Source organism: Panthera onca, chromosome B4, assembly GCF_046562875.1.
Source record: "Panthera onca isolate mPanOnc1 chromosome B4, mPanOnc1 haplotype 2, whole genome shotgun sequence".
NCBI classification, from domain to species: domain Eukaryota; kingdom Metazoa; phylum Chordata; class Mammalia; order Carnivora; family Felidae; genus Panthera; species Panthera onca.
Window position 1 is genome coordinate 116,258,821 of NC_138345.1, and position 21,697 is coordinate 116,280,517.

At 38.2% G+C, this 21,697-nt stretch overlaps 2 protein-coding genes across 5 annotated transcripts in view; one reads left to right on the forward strand and one right to left on the reverse strand.

Annotated features, from left to right (window-relative positions):
• LOC132693931 (uncharacterized protein C3orf20 homolog) overlaps positions 1-16,673 on the reverse strand; it is a 192,912-nt gene extending 176,239 nt beyond the window's left edge. For 2 of the 3 annotated variants that reach the window (XM_078449584.2, XM_078449586.2), the window contains exons 1-3: positions 5,960-6,389; positions 2,386-2,458; positions 2,189-2,274 (exon numbers count right to left, since the gene is read on the reverse strand). In XM_078449584.2, coding sequence (XP_078305710.2) covers positions 2,189-2,274; positions 2,386-2,445 — 146 coding nt within the window. In that variant the 5' untranslated portion in view covers positions 2,446-2,458; positions 5,960-6,389. Of the gene's footprint in view, positions 1-2,188; positions 2,275-2,385; positions 2,459-5,959; positions 6,390-16,214 lie in introns of those variants that run through there. The other variant, XM_078449585.2, reaches the window with a different exon arrangement.
• Positions 16,674-16,722: 49 nt separating this feature from the next.
• METAP2 (methionyl aminopeptidase 2) overlaps positions 16,723-21,697 on the forward strand; it is a 29,054-nt gene continuing 24,079 nt past the window's right edge. The window contains exons 1-2 of one of the 2 annotated variants that reach the window (XM_078449602.2): positions 16,723-16,965; positions 18,766-18,873. In XM_078449602.2, the coding sequence (XP_078305728.1) occupies positions 16,815-16,965; positions 18,766-18,873 (259 nt within the window). In that variant the 5' untranslated portion in view covers positions 16,723-16,814. The remainder of the gene's footprint in view (positions 16,966-18,765; positions 18,874-21,697) is intronic. The other variant, XM_078449603.2, reaches the window with a different exon arrangement.

Below are 21,697 nucleotides of genomic sequence, written 5' to 3' on the forward strand. Positions count from 1 at the left end.
AGGAAGAAGGAGGGGAAAGAGAAAGGAAGGCAATGAAAATTACAGATAGTGATAACTGCAGTAAGGAAAATAAAACAAGACACTGTAATAGAGTGACGGGGGTGGTGTATGTTTGGCTTCCTTGGATTGGGAGATCAGGGATGGCCTTTCTGAGGTGGCATTTGCAATGAAACTAGAATAATGAGGAGGAAGAGCCAAGCATAAAATAATATGGCAGAAAAACATTCAAAGGAGAGTGTACAGCAGATGCAAAGAACCAAAAGCAGGTGGGCTTGGTTGTTAAAAGAATAGATAGGCCATAATGTCTGGGGAGCAAGTGACAGGCAGTGGCATGCAAGGAAGTCAGAGGGCAGGTAGGAGAGGAAATGACAGAAGGACTTGCAGCTCATGGTAAAAAGTGTGGATTTTACTCCTGGTACAGTGGCAGCAGTAGGATAGCCAGTGGAAGAAACAGGGTGTTTCTAATTGGAATGAACAGAAGCAATGCTTAAGACATGCAACAAATAAGAAAGCTGGGCAGCCAATAAAGCCCTGGAGCCTTATGATAAACAGACCTACTATTGCCCCTATGACAACCTGAACTCATTTACTGAGTGCCAATTATAAGTCAACTACTGTGAATGTAAAATAACCAAGTTATGTCGAATTGTTTTTCAAACAGAAAGAGTTGGAAATAAAAAGACAATTGGGGCGCCTGGGTGGCTCAGTCGGTTAAACGTCCGACTTCAGCTCAGGTCATGATCTCGCGGTCCGTGAGTTTGAGCCCCGTGTCGGGCTCTGGGCTGATGGCTCAGAGCCTGGAGCCTGCTTCCGATTCTGTGTCTCCCTCTCTCTCTGCCCCTCCCCCGTTCATGCTCTGTCTCTATCTCAAAAATAAAAATAAAACGTTAAAAAAAAAAATTTAAAAAAAGACAATAGACTTCTGAAAAGAGCAGCAACTTGCAGTGGTCTTGAGAAAAGTTATATAGCAGGCTCAAAACAACAAACAAACAAACAAACAAATAAACAAACTCTACCACATGAGAGTATACTATGGTTTCTCAACCCTGGCCCTATTGACATTTTGGACCAGATAATTCTCTGTTGTGGAGGGCAGTCCTGTGCATTGTAGGATGTTTAGTGTTGCATCCTTAGTTATGGCAACCACAAATGTCTTCAGATATTGCCAAATGCCCCTTGTGGGGCAAAGTTGCCCCTGCTCAAGAACTCACTGGTATAACTGACAGCTTTTAACCTTATACAACCTTGTAATACATGTTCTAAGATGAGTTGGAGTATTTTAATTTCCAAGTTGAAAAACTGTAGTAATTAGCGGGTAAAAAACATTGTGAAATGACTAGTTCCATCATTTCATTTATATTTAAGGGCGGACACTAATCTGTATTAAGCCCATTCTGTATGTTAAGCATTGCTTTTAGGACTGGGAATAGATAAGTGATCAAGTAGATTTTAAAAAATCCTTCCCTATAGACCTGATACTCTCACAAGGGGAGGGAGAGAAAACAAAGAAATAGGAATGACATTTATAATGTTATAGAAAGTGATAAATACATGAGGAAAGTTAGGAAGAAGAATAGGGAATGCCAAAGTGAGGACAGGGTAGAAATTTGAAATAGGATAATCAAGAAAAGTCTCATCAAAAAGGTAATATTTAAGTAAAATATGAAAAGGAACAGGAAGAAGGGTCCCTGGGTGGCTCAGTTGGTTAAGCATCTGACTCCTGATACCAGCTTAGGTCACGATCTCATTGTTTGTGAGCTGATGTGGGGCTCTGTGCTACCAGTAAGGAGCATGATAGGGATTTTCTCTCTCCCTCTCTGTCTGCCCCTCCCCTGCTCTCTCTCTCAAAATAAATAAACTTAAAAAAGAAAAAGGAACAGAAAGTAAGCAATGTAGAAACCAAAGGGTACATCTAGTACAAACCCTGTAAAGCAAAACTGAGGCTGGGTTTGTGGGGAAAGGGGCAAACAGAGTGACTGGTCAGATATGACCAATTATGCTTCAATTAATCACTGATCTAGCTAAAATAAAGTTCTCTGATTGGCTTCATGGTCAGCTTTGAAATAGGAAATTCCTTGATATAGTTTCTTAAGGGATGGGGAATAGGAAGCACTGGTCCTGAGCACCTATAACTCTTTGAAAATGTAAAGTGATCCCAGCAATTGAAGAGTAATTCCAAATATTTTACCTATAAATAGCTCTTGAGGTGTATCTCAAATGGGGGAAATGGCCTTCATGTTCTCTTTTTTCCCATATTTTCCTTTTTGGTTTCATCTAAAATGAAAGAAAACTTTCTGATTAAAAAGCAGAGAAAAATACTGGTCCAAAGCTAATTATTTTTAGAAATGCAAACTACAATTTGATGAGACTTAGGTATATTATTACCTGATCAAAGAAATAGATGGGCCCAATATCCAAAGACTTGACTTCAGTAAAGTCTTCCATTCTGCCATGAGACCTAAGAAGGAGAAATTAGAACTCTGAAGAAAAGTTATCATGTTTATAGGTGATTTTTCAAAGCACTTTACACTTTGAAAGTTTAGATGTTGTATTTTCAATGAAATGTAAAAAAATTTGGGGTGGGAAATGCAACTGTTCCTTTATCTCTATCTTTGCTTCATAGGCTATCAACTTGACATAGATGCAATCAGAAGGATTGCATGCTATGGGCAAACAAAGCAATAGCACATCCCTGCCAAGTATCTTAACCTGGGCACTACTGACATTTTGGGCCATATAATTCTTTGTGGTAAGAAGCTACCTTGAGCATTGTAAGATGTTTAGCAGCATCTCTGGTGTCTACCTACTAGACACCAGTAGCATACCCTCCCAGTTATGGCAACAAAAAGTGTTCCCTGACATTGTCAAATATCTCTTGGGGATCAAAACTGCCCCTGGTTGTGAATGGCTGTGCCAATGCAATGGCCAGGGAAAAAGGTTTGACAGGGAAGGAACTGGTTAAGATAATTAACACTGCTGATGACAGGGCCATTTATAGCAATGCCATTCAAAATATGGTCTCTGGAGGAGGGGCCTCAGGATCACCTGGGACCTTGTTAGAAATGCCAATCCTCACTCAGACCTCATGTATAGTGTATCAGAATCTCCAGAGGTGGCATCTAAGAACTGGTGGTTGAACAAGCCCTCCAGGTGATTCTGAAAAATGCCTAAGTTTGGGAAGCATGGACTAAGAGGACACATTTTACCTAGTAGGCTGTGAAAACCCACTTGTGACTGGGGGCAGTGGGGGGGGGGGAGTCTGGGGCTGGCTAAACCATAGCTAACTGGCCTAATGGATTTGTAGTAGAAGGATGAAGGAGCACACGGTGGAGGACTGAGTAGCAGCAACAACATCAATGGACTGGGAAATGGGATGGACTGAGGATCATTAGCTATTACTACTATTAATAAAGAAAAATTTCAGAGGCCCAGATTGGATTAGCCCATCCTTTAAGTAGGAGAATGTCTTTAAAATGAAGATTTGAAGGACAGCAAAACTATTTATCTACACATCTCCATCTCATTGTCCTGCCACTGTAGCTGAAGATTCTACTTTAAGTGAATCCAGTATCTCAAAAATCCTCGGTTAAAATGTAAAAATACAGGCATTTATGTTGTAACATGTTATGCACATTCATGAAAAACCTTATGTCTTGCAATATTTTTCACTAGAAATAATAGGGCTTATGGGAAAAACAGGGTTATGGTGCACCACTTAAAATCCATGCTACTTTGGAACCAGAGCACAAAAAAATCACATGCCAGTAATTGGCACCTGAGGAGAAACTTAAACGACCCTGGCAGGCGCTTATAGCAGAAGCTGCTTCAGGGATATATTTTTTTAAAAATGTTAAGAGTAGAAATTCAAACTGATGGGTACTGAAATAATGTAGATGAAGTAGAGCTCCTTGCCAGTGGGGTTGCTTTAAGGCATGCACAGAGAGAAGTGAAACCTGCTACAGTGTGAGAGAATACCTTTCTGGGGAGGCATCCTGGGTATTAGTGCTCATTTTTTTATTTTTTATTTTTTTTAAGCGTTGAAAGATCTCTTGCCTGTGTCGCAGCTGAGCTGAAGGCCTTTTCCCACCCTAATAAAGGTTACAATTCTATTACCTCTGCTGTGGCCTCCTTTCACCAGAAAAATCAAGTATGAAAATTTGAGGATGACAAATTCCATGCTATGCTGAGATCATTCTCTCATTTAATAATTATTAGTTAATTTGCTTTATAAAAACACAAATTGTGGTCAAGTATGCTACAGTTGACCCTTGAACAGCATGGGTTTGAACTGTATGAGTCTACTTATAATGCAGAGATTTTATAGTACTATAAATGTATTTTCTTCTTTTTCTTAACGTTTATTTATTGATTTTTGAGAGACAGCAAGCTAGCAGGGGAGGGGCAGAGAGAGAGAATCCCAAGCAGCCTCCATGCTGCCAGCACAGAGACCAATGTGGGGCTCGAATTCATGAACAGTGAGATCATGACCTGAGCCAAAACCAAGAGTCGGATGCTTAACCAACTTAGCTACCCAGGTGCCCTTATAAATGTATTTTCTCCTTATGATTTTCTTAATAACATTTTCTTTTCTCTAGCTTACTTTATTGTAAGAATATAGTATATAATATATACAACCTACAAAATAAGTATTGATCAATTATTTATGTTATTGATAAGGCTTCAGGTCAATAGTAGGCTATTAGTTAAGCTTTGAGGAGTAAAAAGTTGTAGGTGGATTTTCAGTTGTGTCAGGGGTCAGTGCCCTTACCCCCAGTGTTGTTCAAAGGTCAACTGCAGTTGATCAATGAATTAGAACTGAGTCTAGAAATAAGCCCTCACATCTATTGTTAATTAATTTTTGGCAAAGGTGCCACAATAATTCAATGAAAGAAAGAATAGTCTTTTCAGCACATGGTAATGAGACAACTGGATATCTACATACAAAAGAATGAAATTAGATCCCTACATCACACCATATACAAAAATCAATTCAAGGGGTGCCTGGGTGGCTCAGTAGATTAAGTATCTGACTCCTAATTTCAGCTCAGGTCATCATCTCACCCCACACTGGCTCTGCTCTGATAGTGTGGAGTCTGCTTGGGATTCTCTCTCTCCCCTCTCTTTGTCCCTCCTATGCATACATGTGCTCTCTCTCTCTCTCAAAACAAACAAACTCTAAAAAATCAAAATGAATCAGAGAATGGGAAAAATAATTGCAAAGCATACCCTATGTAATAAGAATCTAGTATCTAGAATATATAAAGAACTCTTAAATTCAACAAAAAGACAAAAGATGAATGACTCAATTTAAAAATGGACCAAAGATTTGGAAAAACATTTCTCCAAAGAATATATGCAAATAGCCCATAACACATGAAAAGATGCTCACCATCATTAGTAATTAGCTAAATTACAATCAAAACCACTACATACCTATTGGGATGATTATAATTTAAAAAAAGACAATAATAAGTGTTGACAACATATGGAGAAATTAGAAACCTCATACATAGCTGGTAGGACTGTATAATGCTGCAGTTGCTTTTGAAAATAGTCTGGTAGTTCATCAAAATGTTGAACATAGAATTATCCCATATGACTCAGCACTTGTACTCCTAGATATATATCCAAGAGAAATGAAAACATATATGTCCACACCAAAACTTGTACAGGAATGTTCATAGTAGCATTATTCATAATAGCTAAAAAATAGCAACAACATAAATGTCTATTAATTGATGGATGAAAAATATTCTATAATTAAATAGCAGTAGTAATATATTAAAAACTACAGAATTATACCCTTAAAATGATGAATTTGTGACATGTAAATTACCATTTTTAAAAAAAGAGTACCCAAAAGTCTCTGCCAGTTCCAACTTCTACCCATAACAACCTAAAGATATCAAATTCCAAAGTTCAAGCCCTCAAAAATATGAGTGCCTTAAAAAGTACCAACCTTCTGTCTCACCAGTTGCTGCAATTTTCAGACCCAAGGAATATTAGAGATCTGTTGGTTCTGACTCCAAAATAACTTTGTACCAGAGTTCCGTTCAGAACTTCAAGACCAACTGATTCCATTCATGTCTTTTATTTTGGTCATCCTCAGTCACTGGAAATGTAAACTTGGAATTTCTGGATTAAGAGAGCCAGTTGAGCACCAAGTCGTCTACATTCTGGAATTTGTATAAAGTTAGAATGTCTTTATTTATAATTACCAGAACTTTAACAACACAGAAATATGATATCTCATATGTTTGGAGGTAGAATAAGTAGCCTATGGATTCCAATTCAGTGGCTGAATGACATCACCAAGGATCCAGCATCATCCCATCTTTCTGTTCTGTGTTCTTCAGATTTCATCCCCAAGGATCATTTTCAGCTTTGAAAACACCTAAAAGAAGGGACCATATTTTCTTTTGTGTGTGTGTGTTTTTTTTTTTTTAACTTAGGAAACGTTTTCCAGATGTTCTCAATGGGTTTTTCTTTTTAAAAGTTTTATTTATTTATTTACTATATATTTATATTAAAATTTTTTTTGAGAGGCACCTGGGTGGCTCAGTCAGTTAAGTGTCCGACTCTTGGTTTCAGCTCAGGTCGTGATCTTGCAGTTCGCGGGTTCAAGCCATGCCTCGGGCTCTGCACTAACAACATAGTAGCATTATTCATATGACATATGACATATCATATGACAGAGCTTGCTTGGGATTCTCTCTCCTCTTTTTCTTTCTCTAATAAGTAAATAAACTTAAAAAAAATTTTTTTGAGTATAGCTGACAATGTTACATTACTTCTAGGCGTACAACATAGTGATTCAACATCTTTATACATTATGCTGTGCTCACCACAAGTGTAGCTGCCATCTGTCACCATACAATGCTATTACAATATCATTGACGATATGTATTCCCTATACTGTACCCTTTTATTTTTTTTAATTTTTTAAAGATTTTATTTTTAAGTAATCTCTACTTCCGATTCAGGCTTGAACTTACAACCTCAAGATCAAGAATTGCATGCTCCAGTGATCAAGCCAGCCATGTGCCGCTCGCTATACCTTTCATTCCCAGGACTGATTCATTTCATAACTGGAAGCCTGTATCTCCCACTCCTCTTCACCCATCTTGGCCATTCCTTCCACCAGCCTTCCCTCTGGCAACCTTCAGTTTGTTCTGTTTATTCATTTGCTTTGTTTTTTAGATTCTACATATGAGTGAAATCATATGGTATTTCTTTTTCTCAGTCTGACTTATTTCACTTAGTTTAATATCCTCCAGGTCCATCCATGTTGTTGCAAATGGCAAGATCTCATCCTTTTTGTGGCTGCATCACATTCCACTGCATGGGTATGTGTGTGTATACACATATGTCAATAAACATTTAGGTTGCTTCCATATCTTGGCTATTTTATTTGTTTTTTAACATCACTTTTTTTTTAGTTAATTATTTAATTTTAAAATTTACATCCAAGTTAGTTACCATATAGTACAACAAAGATTTCAGGTGTAGATTCTTTAATGCCCCTTACCCATTTAGCCCATCACCCCCTCCCACAACCCCTATAGCAACCCTTTGCTTGTTCTCTATATTTAAGAGTCATTTATGTTTTGTCCCCCTCCCTGTTTTTATATTATTTTTGCTTCCCTTACCTTGTGTTCAACTGTTCTGTGTCTTAAAGTCCTCATATGAGTGAAGTCATATATTTGTCTTTCTCTGACTAATTTCACATAGCATAATACCCTCCAGTTCCATCCACGTAGTTGCAAATGGCAAGACTTCATTCTTTGTGATTGCCAAGTAATACTCCATTGTATATACATACCGCATTTTCTTTATCAATTCATCTGCCGATGGACATCTGGGCTCTTTCTATACTTTGGCTATTGTTGATAGCACTGCTATTAACATTGGGGTGCATGTGCCCCTTCGAAATAGCACACCTGTATCCTTTGGATAAATACTTAGTAGTGCAATTGCTGGGTCATAGGATAGTTCTATTTTTAATTTTTTTGAGGAATCTTCATACTATTTTCCAGAGTGGCTGCACCAGTTTGCATTCCCACCAGCAATGCAAAAGAGATCCTCTTTCTCCACATCCTCACCAACATCTGTTGTTGCCTGAGTTGTTAATGTTAGTCATTCTGACAGGTGTGAGGTGGTATCCAATATGGTTTTGATTTGTATTTCCCTAATGATGAGTGATGTTGAGCATTTTTTCATGTGTCGGTTGGCCATCTGGATGTCTTCTTTGGAGAAGTGTCTATTCATGTCTTTTGCCCATTTCTTCACTGGATTATTTGTTTTTTGGGTGTTGAGTTTGATAAATTCTTTATAGATTTTGGATACTAACCCTTTATGTGATATGTCATTTGCAAATATCTTCTCCCATTCCTTTCCATACTGTTTTGCTGATTGTTTCCTTCTCTGTGCAGAAGCTTTTTATTTTGATGAGGTCCCAATACTTCAGTTTTGCTTTTGTTTCCCTTGCCTTTGGAGACATGTTGAGTAAGAAGTGCTGTGGCCGAGATCAATGAGGTTTTTACCTTTCTCCTCTAGGATTTTTATGGTTTCCTGTCTTACAAATAGGTCTTTCATCCATTTTGAGTTTATTTTTGTGTAAGGTTTAAGAAAGTGGTCCAGTCTTCCCAGGACCATTTGCTGAAGAGACTGTCTTTATTCCATTGGATGTTCTTTCCTGCTTTGTCAAAGATTAGTTGGCCATACATTTATCGGTCGATTTCTGGGTTCTCTGTTCTGTTCCATTGATCTGAGTGTCTGTTTTTGTGCCACATATCTTGGCTATTTTAAATACTACTGCAATAAACATAAGGGTGTATACATCTTTTTGAATTGGTATTTTCATTTTCTTTGGGTAAATACCCAGTAGGGGAATTACTGGATCATATGGTATTTCTATTTTTAATTTTTTGGGGATCCTCCATACTGTTTCCCACAGTGGTTGTATCAGTTTACATTCCCACAAACAGTGCAGGAGAGTTCCTTTTTCTCCACAACCTTGCCAACACTTGTTTTTTATTGTGTTTTTTATTTTAGCAATTCTGATAGGTGTAAGGTAGTATTTCATTGCGGTTTTGATTTGCATTTTCTTGATATTAGTGATGTTGAGCATCTTTTCATGTGTCTGTTGACCACCTGTGTATCTGCTTTGGGAAAATATCTATTCAGATCCTCTATTTCTTAATCGGATTGTTTGTTTTTTTGGTGTTGAGTTGTATAGTTCTTTATATATTTTGGATATTAGTCCCTTATTTAATATATCATTTACAAATATCTTCTACCATTCAATGGTTTTTCTTCATGTCTCATTGACCAAAATTGTGACACATGTCCTTCCTAAACAAGTCACAGGAAGGATCAGAATTGTTGTGTATTAGCTTAGCCCAATCAGGGCGTACCCTAGAGGATACATTCATCTGGTCAGGCACATGGTTAGGCAAAGACAACTGACCAAAAGCAGGGTTATGTTAGCAAGGAAAAAACGAAAATGAATTCTGGGTAGACTTCCAACGGTGTCCATTACAGGCATCCAATGTCTATGGTTAGTTTTTTCATCCATTCACATTAAAGCAAAACTTCCCAGTTGGCAAAGCTCTGCCCATGGACATAGAAGTCACAGTTCTCCCACTGCATTATTGTAAAATACGAACACGTAAGCAACACCCATCAGACATGTAAGGAAAATGTCCAACATGAAAATGAAAGATCATAATAAAGAATTCTACTTTGAATCATGATAAAGCAACTGATACTGGATATAAGACTTTCCACCAAAAACAACCATCAAACTAGGCAAAATAAATGTTTTTAGACATTGATCAATAGGAAACACAGAACTATTATCCCTACAAAAGAGAAACAAATGAACAAGCTTCAGGATTGCAGTGGCTTTTGTCTGGGGGCACTTTCCACTGGAAAGGCCAAATAAAGCATGGTGGTGTATCTGAGCTGAGGAGATGGAGACCAGATATCACTGAGAAGGAAGTTGCACAGAGAAGTCTGCACAGGAAAAGACTCTGCAAGACTAGGCAAAGGGCAACTATTAGGAAGAGAACAACTGTGGAGAAACTATGGGTTGAACAATGATCAGAGGTTGAACAGGAATGGGAGATGTTGGTGTTCCAACCAACCACAGTGGAAAGGTCTATTTAACTATCCGAGAAATTTAGTAGAAATCCCAGAAAGCCTAGGTTTTATGAATGGGGTTAAACTAGCACTACAGTAGCATACTTCATGAGAAATATAATGACATAAACGTTATTTAAACTTTTTCTAGTAACCTCTTGGAAAAAAAGTAAAAAAGTAAACAAAATTAATGTAAATAAAATATTTTACCCAATATGTCCAAAAATGATCATTTCAACACAGAAAATTATTAATGACATAGTTTACAATCTTCTTCATACTAAGTCTTTGAAATTCAGTGTTCATTTTACACTTACAGCACACTTCAATTGTGACTAGTCACATTTCAATTATTTAATAGCCCTATGTGGTTAGTGGATTTTGCATTGAACACTGGTGTCCTAGAGTAAGGGGTACTCTAGCTCTAAAAACAAAACTTAAAAACAAACCTTGAAAGTATCACACTGAGATGCAAGTAAATTAACTATTTTAGCAATATTCAATACTCCATCATGAAAGAGAATAAAAGTCTTTCAGAGTAGTGTCTGTAGTTTCTAGCCTAAGATAGCAAATCACAAGACATGAGAATTGGAAAATGTGACTCTCGACCAGGAGAAAAAATTGTAAACTCAGAAATGAAAGAGATGATGAAAATAGGGGATAAGGACTTAAAAGTAGCTATAATGTGTTTAAATATTTAAAGGAAAACATAAATGTAGTAAGACAACAAATAGAAAATCTCAATAGAGAAATGGAAACTATAAAAAAAGAACAAAATGGAAATTCTAGAATTGAAGAAAATAGTATCTGAAATGAAAAGGTAACCAGATAAGCCTCATCGGAATTAGACACTATAAAAGTGACCTTGAAGGCAAAGCAATGAAACCATCCAAACTGAAGCAAAAGAGAAAAAAAAAAATCAAAATCAACCAAATAAGACAATTTCAAGTTATCTGATTCTGTGTCTGGTGAGGTCCAGCTTCCTGGTTTATAGACAGCTGTGTCCTCACATAGTGGAAGGGGCAAGGGACCTCTTTGGAGCCTCTTTTATAAGAATACTAATCCTAATCATGAGGGCTCATTACAACATCATTCACAATATATTCCTAGTTCAACTCAGCCCACCTTGATCTTCAACACTAAAATAACCCTCAGTTCTTTTACAAGTAGTAGGGAACCATGATCAGGAGAGATGGGAAGAGGGAGTCTATGAATGGTACTGTCATTTGCCCTCCAGTATTTCATGTAGTTTTTATCTTTCGTTTATGAACTCTTAATATTGATTCCTATGTATCCCTGACTAATAAACACCTGAAACTTCCATGTAGGTAATGATACTCCTGACATTTTGGCCATAGGAATATTTCTTGGAACCATATATGTCTTTCCCAAAGTTCAGCCTAAATACATGGATGCTACATAGAGATTATGGGGAAGGTAAAGTTCTATTATTAAGTATCTATTCTCCAGTTACAAAAAGAGATAATAATATGTTTGAAGACAAAAGGTAACCTAGGATGTTGTTGGACAGAACTAAAATAGGAAAGGAATTATACCAGAGTACGTGGCAACAGAGCCACATGTAATTTCAAGAAACACTCTCTCTAGAACAAAAGAGGGGAACACTGCAAGAGTCACTAATAAAGTAAGTTTGCGATAAAGGATCCTTTGCTCTTTGAGCTGGCATTCAGGATAGTGCATCCCAATCTCTTGTGAGGATCCCTCTTTTGGTGCTAACAAAATTGCTGTCACTAAAGTTACCAGTAGCCTCCTGATAGCTAAAATCAATGCTCTAGTTTGAGACTTCATACTACTTAATCTTTCTTCAGCAGTTGATATAGTTGACCAAACTTTTATTCTGTAAACCCTTTTTTTCTCCTTATTTCTATGTGATTATTCTCTAAAGCATTTTCTCCTTCTTGTCCTATTATTTCTTTGTACTTTTTTAAACGGAATTTTCCACTCTTGTTTGTTGTAAACAAAATCCTCAAACATTAGTGTCCTTCTGGGTGTTTTGGATCCTGTTCTCTTCTCCCTGAATTACCTCATTCATAGCCTTCTACCCAAGTCCTAATAACTCACATGTCTATATCTCCACACCCATATTTCTAACTGACTACTAGATATCTTTGTCTGGATGCTCTACAGGCATCTCAAACTTAAAATGCCCAATGCTTATCTTCGCCTCCAACTCCTACAAAACCTCCTCCTCCTCCTTTATTCCCTATCTCAGAGAGTGGTACCACTATCCACCCAGGAACCCAAGCCAGAAACCTGGGTGTGATCCTAAACTTCTACCTCTCCACATTTAATGGACCATTAAGTTCTTTTAAATCTATGTTCAAAGTGTTTCTGCAATCCAACCTCTCCTCTCTGGCCCCCCGACAGCCTTCTGTAAGTTCTTATCAATACTGTTATCAACAGTAACATCTTAGCAAGTCTCCTCTACTACAAGGTTCTGTCATTTCCAATGTTTTCTTTAGAATAGAGGCCATTAGACTTAGAGATCTCACTGTTCAGAAAAGTCTAAAAAATGGTTTTGAGAACTGACATAGTATGGTTTTCTGTTTTTAAAAATTTTGTCAGGGCACAAAACCCAACATCATCTACTCTCACTACCATTTCATAGTAATTTAAAAGACTATTCAACTTCAAAAAATAGGAAGTACCATACCCTCGTTGAAAACAGTTCTTTAAATATATTTGCCTTTTCATTTTATTTTTTAAGTTTATTTATTTTGAGAGAGAGTGAGAAAGAGCAAGTGTGTGAGCCAGGAGGGCCAGAGAGAGAGGGAAGAAAGAGAATGCCAACCAGGCTCTGTGCTGTGAGTGCACAGCCTAACGGGCTTGATCTCACAAACCATGAGATCGTGACCTAAGCAGAAATCAAGAGTCAGACACTTAGCCGACCCCTATTTGGCTTTTTAAATGAAACCGTTTAGGGGCGCCTGGGTGGCTCAGTCGATTGAGCGGCCGACTTTGGCTCAGGTCATGATCTTGCGGTCCGTGAGTTCGAGCCCCGCGTCGGGCTCTGTGCTGACAGCTCGGAGCCTGGAGCCTGTTTCAGATTCTGTGTCTCCCTCTCTCTGACCCTCCCCCATTCATGCTCTGTCTCTCTCTGTCTCAAAAATAAATAAACGTTAAAAAAAAAAATAAATGAAACCGTTTATTGGATGGCAACCATTGCTCTAGAATTTAGACTGCCATCACAGTGATCTTTAGCTAGCTTGAAAAATCTCTGTGTTACATAACCATTTAAATTTATCCATATAATCTACATGCATATCCTTTTCTGGCTTTTAATGGCACATAGTAATCATTTTATTTACATGTTATTGACATGTCTATTATGGCCTTCTATTTTAGACTTTTTTCTAAAATAATAAACTTTAAACATCCCTGTGACATATCACCTTCAGGCCTTACAATACAAGCTATCCTCTAGGGTAACATAAAAGGCCCTTTACAATCTAGTTGTAATTTACTCTTCAGCAAGAACTTACCATAAACATTCCATATTCTTTCATGCCTTTATGCCAGTGGCTCTCAGCTGGGAATAACTCCCTGCATCCTTCTATAAGAAGGCATTTGGCAATGTCTGTGTTATGATCTGAATTTTGTTCCCCACCCCCCAAATTCACATGTTGAAGCCCTAACCTCTATGTGACTGTACTTGGAGACTGGCATGTGTGTGTGTATATATATACACACACACGGCATATGCATGTATATGCCGTGTCATCTATAGATTTTTAAAGAGTTGTATCACGTTTTAAACATAAAGATATGAAAAAAATATCCTTACCCTTAACATTAAGAAATCAAGCCTTCTCAATTTTTTTCCTAATATATTTCTTGCTAACCCATTGCCAGAGGTCAATAAAACATAAGAGTGCCTTAGGATATCTAGGCCATCAAATGATCCAGACAAATGTAAAATTTTTAGGAGCATGGCTTACTAACAGTAAAGTTAGCTAACATTTATCACTATTGTGTAAGACATTGTGCTACCATGAGTGCTTTCTCTCCATATTGAAATTTAATTTCCATATTCTATGTAGTACTATTATTATATTCATTTTAGAAATAAGGAAACGTATGTTAATGTTAATGTTAGTTAACACAAGTAAGAGAAGTGCAATTTGGAGAAATTAAGTGACTTGTCCAAAGCCATACCACTATCAAGGACTTCAAAATAAAAAGTAAGACTGGGGCTAAAAATGTCCATTTTTTGAATCGAGGTTTTCTTAGCAAAAAATACATTTCTGGACAAAATAATAAATATGTGTTATTGTATCCAGGCACCTGGATGGCTCAGTCAGTAGACCATGTGAATCTTGACTTCAAGGTTGTGAGTTTGAGCCCCATGTTAGGTATAGAGATTACTTAAAAATCTTTAAAAAATATATGTCTTATTATAATGCATTGACTTTAAAAATGGAAAAGTATCTCCCTAAGGAAAAAATACATTTTTATCTGCTTATCTAGTTAGCCATCTGAGACAAAATTACTTCATGTAGCCAGCTAGGAAAAATATTTTAGCCTGTACTGGTATTGAGTTACATTATTTACTTAGATTCTTAGTTCTCTTAGATTCTTTGAGATTTCAACATTTCTCATTCCTTTATCCTATTCAATTTCCTCTTGTAGAGAAACTAAATGAAGAAAAATGATGGAAATAAGGAGTGTAACGGGCTATTATTTTAAGTACTTACTCAGTTATCTCAAACTCTGGAATTTCCTGGAAAACAATCATCCAACAAATATCGACTACCATCCTGTTGAGATATATATTGTTTTTATACAACTACCTTGAAGTTTAGTTTTCTTGCTTCTTTTCAGGAAAAAAAGGGGGAGAAGTAGAGTACAATCCCTTTCCAACAAAGAAACAGTATTTTGTCTTATTGCATTTTAGTAGCTTATTTTTTTAAGTGAACAAATTTTATTTTGACGTTGATAATTCTGTCAACCTATACCAGCACCCCTTTGTGAAAAGTCATTTATCAACCCTACAGTTTCTGTCCTCCAGGATCCTGTGTCTCCTCAACTGGGTCTGAGACAGTAGCCACAGTACAAGTATTTCCAGAATTTACAGAAAAACCGGGAAGATTTACAAAAAAATTTTGGAGGCATTTTGACGTAGCAGTATTACTTATAAGGATGTTAAAAAATCTTCTGCAGTAGCCTTGCACCTCAAAAGGGTGAGCTTTGATTTCTCCTGAGCTTAGTCACATCCTTGCCCCTAGTCTGAATATCTTCTAGACTGTTTTAAAATTCTTCACCTTTGTGATAGATTAGCTTGGAATAGAAAAGAATTAATAAATGACTTAAGTATTAGCATAAGTATTATTTTATTCTTATTTAGTTAAATTTTTATCTCACTGAATGCTACACTCTCTTGAGGGTACAGATCTGTCCTTCATTTTTTATTGCCCATCAAGAAAAATTATTTCTAACCTACAATCAATAAATGTTTACTGATTTGAAATTTCAATTGGGAAGGCAGAATACAGAATTATTAAACTTTTGGTGCCTGATGCCTGTTTGGATTCTATTCACTTGCTGTGTGACCTAAGTTCACAAAACTTTCTAATTTCCTCAACTCAGAAGCGGATAAAATGAGAAAATAAAGTACTTGGAGCTTTTCAAGTGCTATTGATACAATGACTATTTCCTGAGCTCAGACTATGCTTTAGCTTAGAGGTAGGTGCTGGTGACAGAACACAAAATACACAGGGTGTTCTCTTCAGAGCCCAAGGTAGTTGGGGAGACAGACATAAACCAATTTACCAAACATATTATGTAATTACAAATTGCCATGAAAGGTTAAGAATTCAACGAGAGGTTGTAAAAGCAGGGCCTGATTTAGATTACCGAGGAAGAGTCTCGGAGGGAGTGGCATTTCAGCTGAAATTTGAAGGATGAGGACAGTCTCTTATTTCCTCACCTCCCTCTCATTCCTCAACTCTCTGGAGTCCGCCTTCCATCTCTCACTATCTAAGTAGCTGTTGCTGAGGTCACCAATGTCTTCCATGTTACTATATACAACTGACATTTTTCAGTCCTCTTACTTGACTTCCTAGCAGCACTCTGCGGTTAATCACTCCCTCCGTGAAACGCTGTTTTCCCTTGCCTTCTCTAATAATAAACGCCTCTTCAGTCTCCTTTGCAGGTTCATCACCGTAAGTGCTTGGACAGCCTCGTCGTGAACTGTAACTGTGAAAAACAACACAGTCCTTCTGAGTCCTAAAAAAAAAAAAAAAAAAAAAAAAAAAAAGGTGTACAAGTGAACACATTTTGGGGCCCTCTTCTCGCTTTCGGCACGCTTCATAAATCCGCTAACATGACTTTTCGGTTTCAGCACAGACGTCCCTCTCTCTTGAGGGCTGGGCAAGCACAGGCATTCAATGTGCCCGGGGAATGCCCAAGGCGCGGGACAAAAAAGGTGTATGAGGCAGCCACTAGCACTTTAGCAGCCACAGTCCAGCGCTCCTCCGCAGCCTCGCCCAACACCCCTTCGCGCGCGATTCGCGCCGTCAAGTCCTCCGACATCCCAGCATTCCCTGCGCTCCTACCATCGAGAGCAGCTTCCGGCGTCGCTCGTGTAGGTGGGTGAAGAAGGAGCGGGCCCTCGCCGCTCTGTCTCACTGTCTCGCGCTCTCTCGGGCAACATGGCGGGTGTGGAGGAGGCAGCGTCCTCCGGGAGCCACCTGAATGGCGACCTGGATCCAGACGACAGAGAAGAGGGAGCTGTCTCTACGGCTGAGGAGGCAGCCAAGAAAAAAAGACGGAAGAAGAAGAAGAGTAAAGGGGCTGCCACAGGTAAAGGGAGTTTTGTATGTTCCCAGTCCCCGCCAGGGATTGCCGAACGGCTCGGCCCAGGCCCGGCAGGGGTGACAAGAGACTGGGGGACTCGGAACACTGCACTGGACTGATTCCCAGGACTGAGTGTGTGTTGAAATCGGACTACAGATTCCCAATCTCGGGGAGAGGCGGCTTCTCCTTAGCTGGGACTAGAGAGTTGGTGGGGGTGGGGTGGGGGAGAAAAGGGTGCTTCAGCCTGTGGTGAGGTAGTTCTGGGGTTGCTGGGCCCTTATAATTGCCAGAACTCAGCTCTCACCCATACATACCGTGCAACGAACTTGAAGCTGTGCACAGGGCTCAGCTCTACCACCCGCCTCGCGGTGTGCCTTCCTCAAAAATCCGTTCTGACCCGGACTGTCGCCTCTTTGCTGAAGCAACCTGGAGCATATTTTCGTCAAGGATAGGAGAGGAGTGGGCAAATCTTCGTGCCTTGACTGCGCCTCCCCCCACCTTCCTGGTTTACAGAAGGATATTTGTTGCGGGCTGCACTTCTGGGTGTGTGTGTATGTGTGTTTGCCCACGCGCTCATGTCACTGAGTAGTAATTGCAGAATATATGGATGGTAGTGGTGCGAATTTTCACCTGCCTCATCCCATAGCATCACCAAGCTTCAAGGCTTTTAGGTGTGAATTATGATGCCATTTGCCGGCAGTCCAGATAGAATATTCTGTGGGTTGGAATTGAACTTCTTTAAATCCATTGGTAAGGTAAGGAAAACAGCTGAAAGTTTACACTTGGATTACATTATGAGTTAGGAACTTAACATATTTTGAGAAGTCGGTGTTTTTGTTGTACGTGGTCCTTCATTTTAGGGAAAAAAATGTTGTACCTGTTTCTAAAATCAGCCACACAAAGATTGAGGGACCAATGGAGAGGCCACAAGTGATGAAGGTGAAGTTGAGACAGGTTGGAAAGGGTTAATCTATAACTTTATGAAATTTTGATTAAATGGGAGTTGAAAAGGGAAAGTTGTGGGTGCTGAGACACTTCAAGAGAAAGTTTAATCCCTGGACATAAGTCGGCTGTTCCTGGCTTTCGGATGAAATCCAAACTCTTCAGTTTGTCCATTCAGGTGCTCAGTAGACTGACCCTAATATATTTTTAGCAGTTGTATCTCTCAATATGAACCCTCTACAGTAGCCAGAATATCACTTCAGTATGTGCTAAGTGGGAATACTATCCCTTTATACACACAGCTATTGCTCCTACAGCTAGATTGTTGTAATCACTTGGGTGAGGTGGGGGGAGCTGGTCTTGTGCTGTTGAAGAATTTAGGTTTTTTAGTAATGGAATTATCTTTTCCTATTTGTTTTGATTTTACCCATCCTGGCTTGGCAACTTCTTCATGAAGATTTGAAGTTCCCCGTGTCTTGTCCAGATCCTCCTCTTGCTAAGACCTTCAGCATTTACTACCTATCTTAAGTACCTGTTTGGTTAATAAAGTGTTTGCTGTCGTCAAATTGTTAAGTACTTTAAAAAGTGAAACAACTTAAGGCTAGGGACCAACTCACATTTTCTTTTATTGTTTAGTTACTAGTACAAAGAAGGTGTAATGGATAGTTTATTGAATGGACAATGCTACTTAGATGTGGCAGATTTTTGTTAAGTAAATTCGATTATGTTCACAATAACGTTTCTGTTTTTGTTTCCTGAATACTTATCAGACAGGAAAGGACTTGTGTGTTCTCCAGGATCCTTAGAACATATTCAAATTGGAAAGTATCTTTATTAGATTTGACTTATGTTATATTTGATCAGCAGGGCAACAGGAACCTGATAAAGAATCAGGAGCCTCAGTTGATGAGGTAGCAAGACAATTGGAAAGACAAGCATTGGAAGAGAAAGAAAGAGATGATGACGATGAAGGTAAATGGTAAATTTGATTTTTGTGGTTAGAAAAGCAAGAAAATATGATATTCTTTAAACAAAATCTGCTTGTGTCCATATAGTTTGTGATTCTCTGATGTTTTACTTAATTAATTGACATTAAAGCCTCAATATCACAGATAAAAAAGAAAAGGTATTTATAAGTAACTCTTAAAAAGTGGGATAGGTTGAATGTCTGCTCAAATAACACAGATCTCAACTTTTAAAAATGTACTTGGTAAAATACCAAGTAGTGGGTATCAAGATGAAATAAAAGGACTGTTTATTCAACTAACATTTATTGAGCAACTAATATGTACAAGGCACTGTCTTAGAATACTTTCACATGTGTTCTCATTTTACCTTCACAAAACCAAGCAAAGTAGGTGCTCTTTTCAGGAAATAATAGTTATGTCATTTTCCCAGTGTGACATAGCTATGTGTAGAACCAAAAGTTTCAAACCTAGCACCTGATTCCAAGTCTATTCCTTTACTCTGTATGAAAGCTCCCTCTCTTTATTTTCAAAGACTATATGGAGTGCCTCTAAACTCTATTACAAATTTCCCAACCCTAGCTTCTTGCCGTATGTTGGTCCTATAAAATTTCTTTAAAGACAAAAACTCTTGGAATTCTAACAATTGATGTTATCAGTAAGACAGTGGAGGCAGTATTTGCTAAGAGAACTTATTCTGCAGGCTTTTTTGTCAGAAAGGGAGATGAGACTTTCCCATTCTTAATTGTACCGTTGTGACTTGCTGCTCTTCCTCAAGCACTGCCAACTTGGGCTTGTGCCTTATAATCCTTAGCAACACAAAAGCTTCCTGTACTTTAATTATTGTGTTAGGATAAGGCAGAGTAGTTGTCTCTCCTTTAGAAAGATAAACTCTATGTCTTCAAGGAGCTTATAGTCAAAATTTGGTGGAAAATATGCCAAGGTTCAAGGGAATAGTTAGCTCTTCCTTAAGCAAATCTCTAGTCCATTTTACCTTGGTTTGTGCTTCAAATTAAGAACATATTTTGAGCTCTTAGCAAGAAAGAAACTGTTAAATTCAAGGTTATATAATAGATTGCTGTAGGCCTGTGTAGAATATCAAAATGTTAATCTTGAAGAGTGTTCCTTGTTTCATTGCACCTCTGCAAAGTTGTGTGAATCTCTTGACATTGAAGGAGAAAAGTTTGATTGTCGGATTGGAAATCATCAATGTTTTAAAGACAATTTTTGGAGTATTGGTTTTCTCTAATTGAATTGTTTGTCTAATTTGTTTCAATAATAGTAATTATTGAAATGAATTAATAGTACTAATTCATACTAATTAGTAGTACCAATTAATAGAGTAGTACTACTTATCTATTGTGAGAGTTGTTTGAGAGGATAGAAAGTATTTCAGAATCTTTGTACTAAAGAAAAACTGATAGTGGGGTGGAGAGACAAAGAGCGGAAAAGATACACTGAAAGCTTATTGGAATTTGGAGATGGAATTGCGGGCTCAGTGATGAAGGAACACTCTTTGGAAGGAGTGGGACTTGAGTGAATGAAACCAAACAGAAGAGACCACTTTGGGGTAGAACAATGCTGAGAATGTATTCAAGATGTAGTGAATAGTGCAGACCAGCCATATGAGATGATTTGTTGAAGGAGCCTTGGAGCATTTTTAAAAGAAGAATGTTATAGGGGAGCCTGGCTGGTTCAGGCCATAGGGCATGTGACTCTTGGTCCTCGGGGTCGTGAGTTTAAGTCCCACATTGGTAAAATAAAATGTTAAGGAAAAGAGAAGAATGTTATAAAAATAATTTAATCTGTATATATATGCAGGGTTGCTAGAGGAAATATACAGGAAAGGCTTGGAAATCATTTTGGAGGGCACTTAACAGCTTAGGCATGTGTTAATGATTTAAATTGGTGGGCATAAATGAGAATGGAAAGGAACGGTTCATTGGAATAGTGGTTGTGGAAGCAGAATTCAAAGGATGCAAGAGACTTTCAAACTGGGGAGAAGGAAGAAGAGGCATTAGTAGATTCTAGAGGTTTGAACATGGGTGACAATGTTGGTGCTGTTCACTGAAATGGTGAAGTAGAGAGGGAGAGTGGGTGGGGATTGGAGGAGGGAATTTGTAGGCAAAGGAGAAGGTATTGTGTTTAATTTTAGATGTGTTTAATTTGACACTGGAGTATTGGTATGAAAAGTTAGTCCCATGGGCAATTGGCAATGTTCTAGAAGTAATTCAATAAAGTTTTAAGTTAGGTTTTTTATAAAAAATTTTAACTATTTAAGTCCAGTGCAGGACTTGAACTCATGACCTTGAGATCAAGACCTAAACAGAGCTCAAGAGTTGGACCTTTAACCAACTGAGCCACCTGGGTCCCCTAAGTCAAGTTTATTAAGGTATAATTTGCCTAGGACTATATTCACCATTTTCAAAAAATGCACTTTGTTTTGGAGAAGTTTTACTTGGGGTTCATAGCAAAATCAAGCAGAAGGTACAGAGATTTCCCATATACCCCCTACCACTACACATGCACAGCCTCTCCCATTATCAACATCCCCCACTGGAGTGGTGCATTTGTGACAGTGGATGAACCTACATTGATATATCATTATTATGCAAAGTCCATAGTTTATATTAGGGTTTACTCATGATGTTGTACGTTCTATGTATTTGCCCTTTATGAGTAATCGTTTGATGGGACGCCTGGGTGGCTCAGTTGGTTGAGCATCTGACTTAGGCTCAGATCGTGATCTCACCGTTCATGAGTTCGAGCCCCGTGTCGGGCTCTGTACTGACAGTTCAGAGCCTGGAGCCTGCTTCGGATTCTGTATCTCC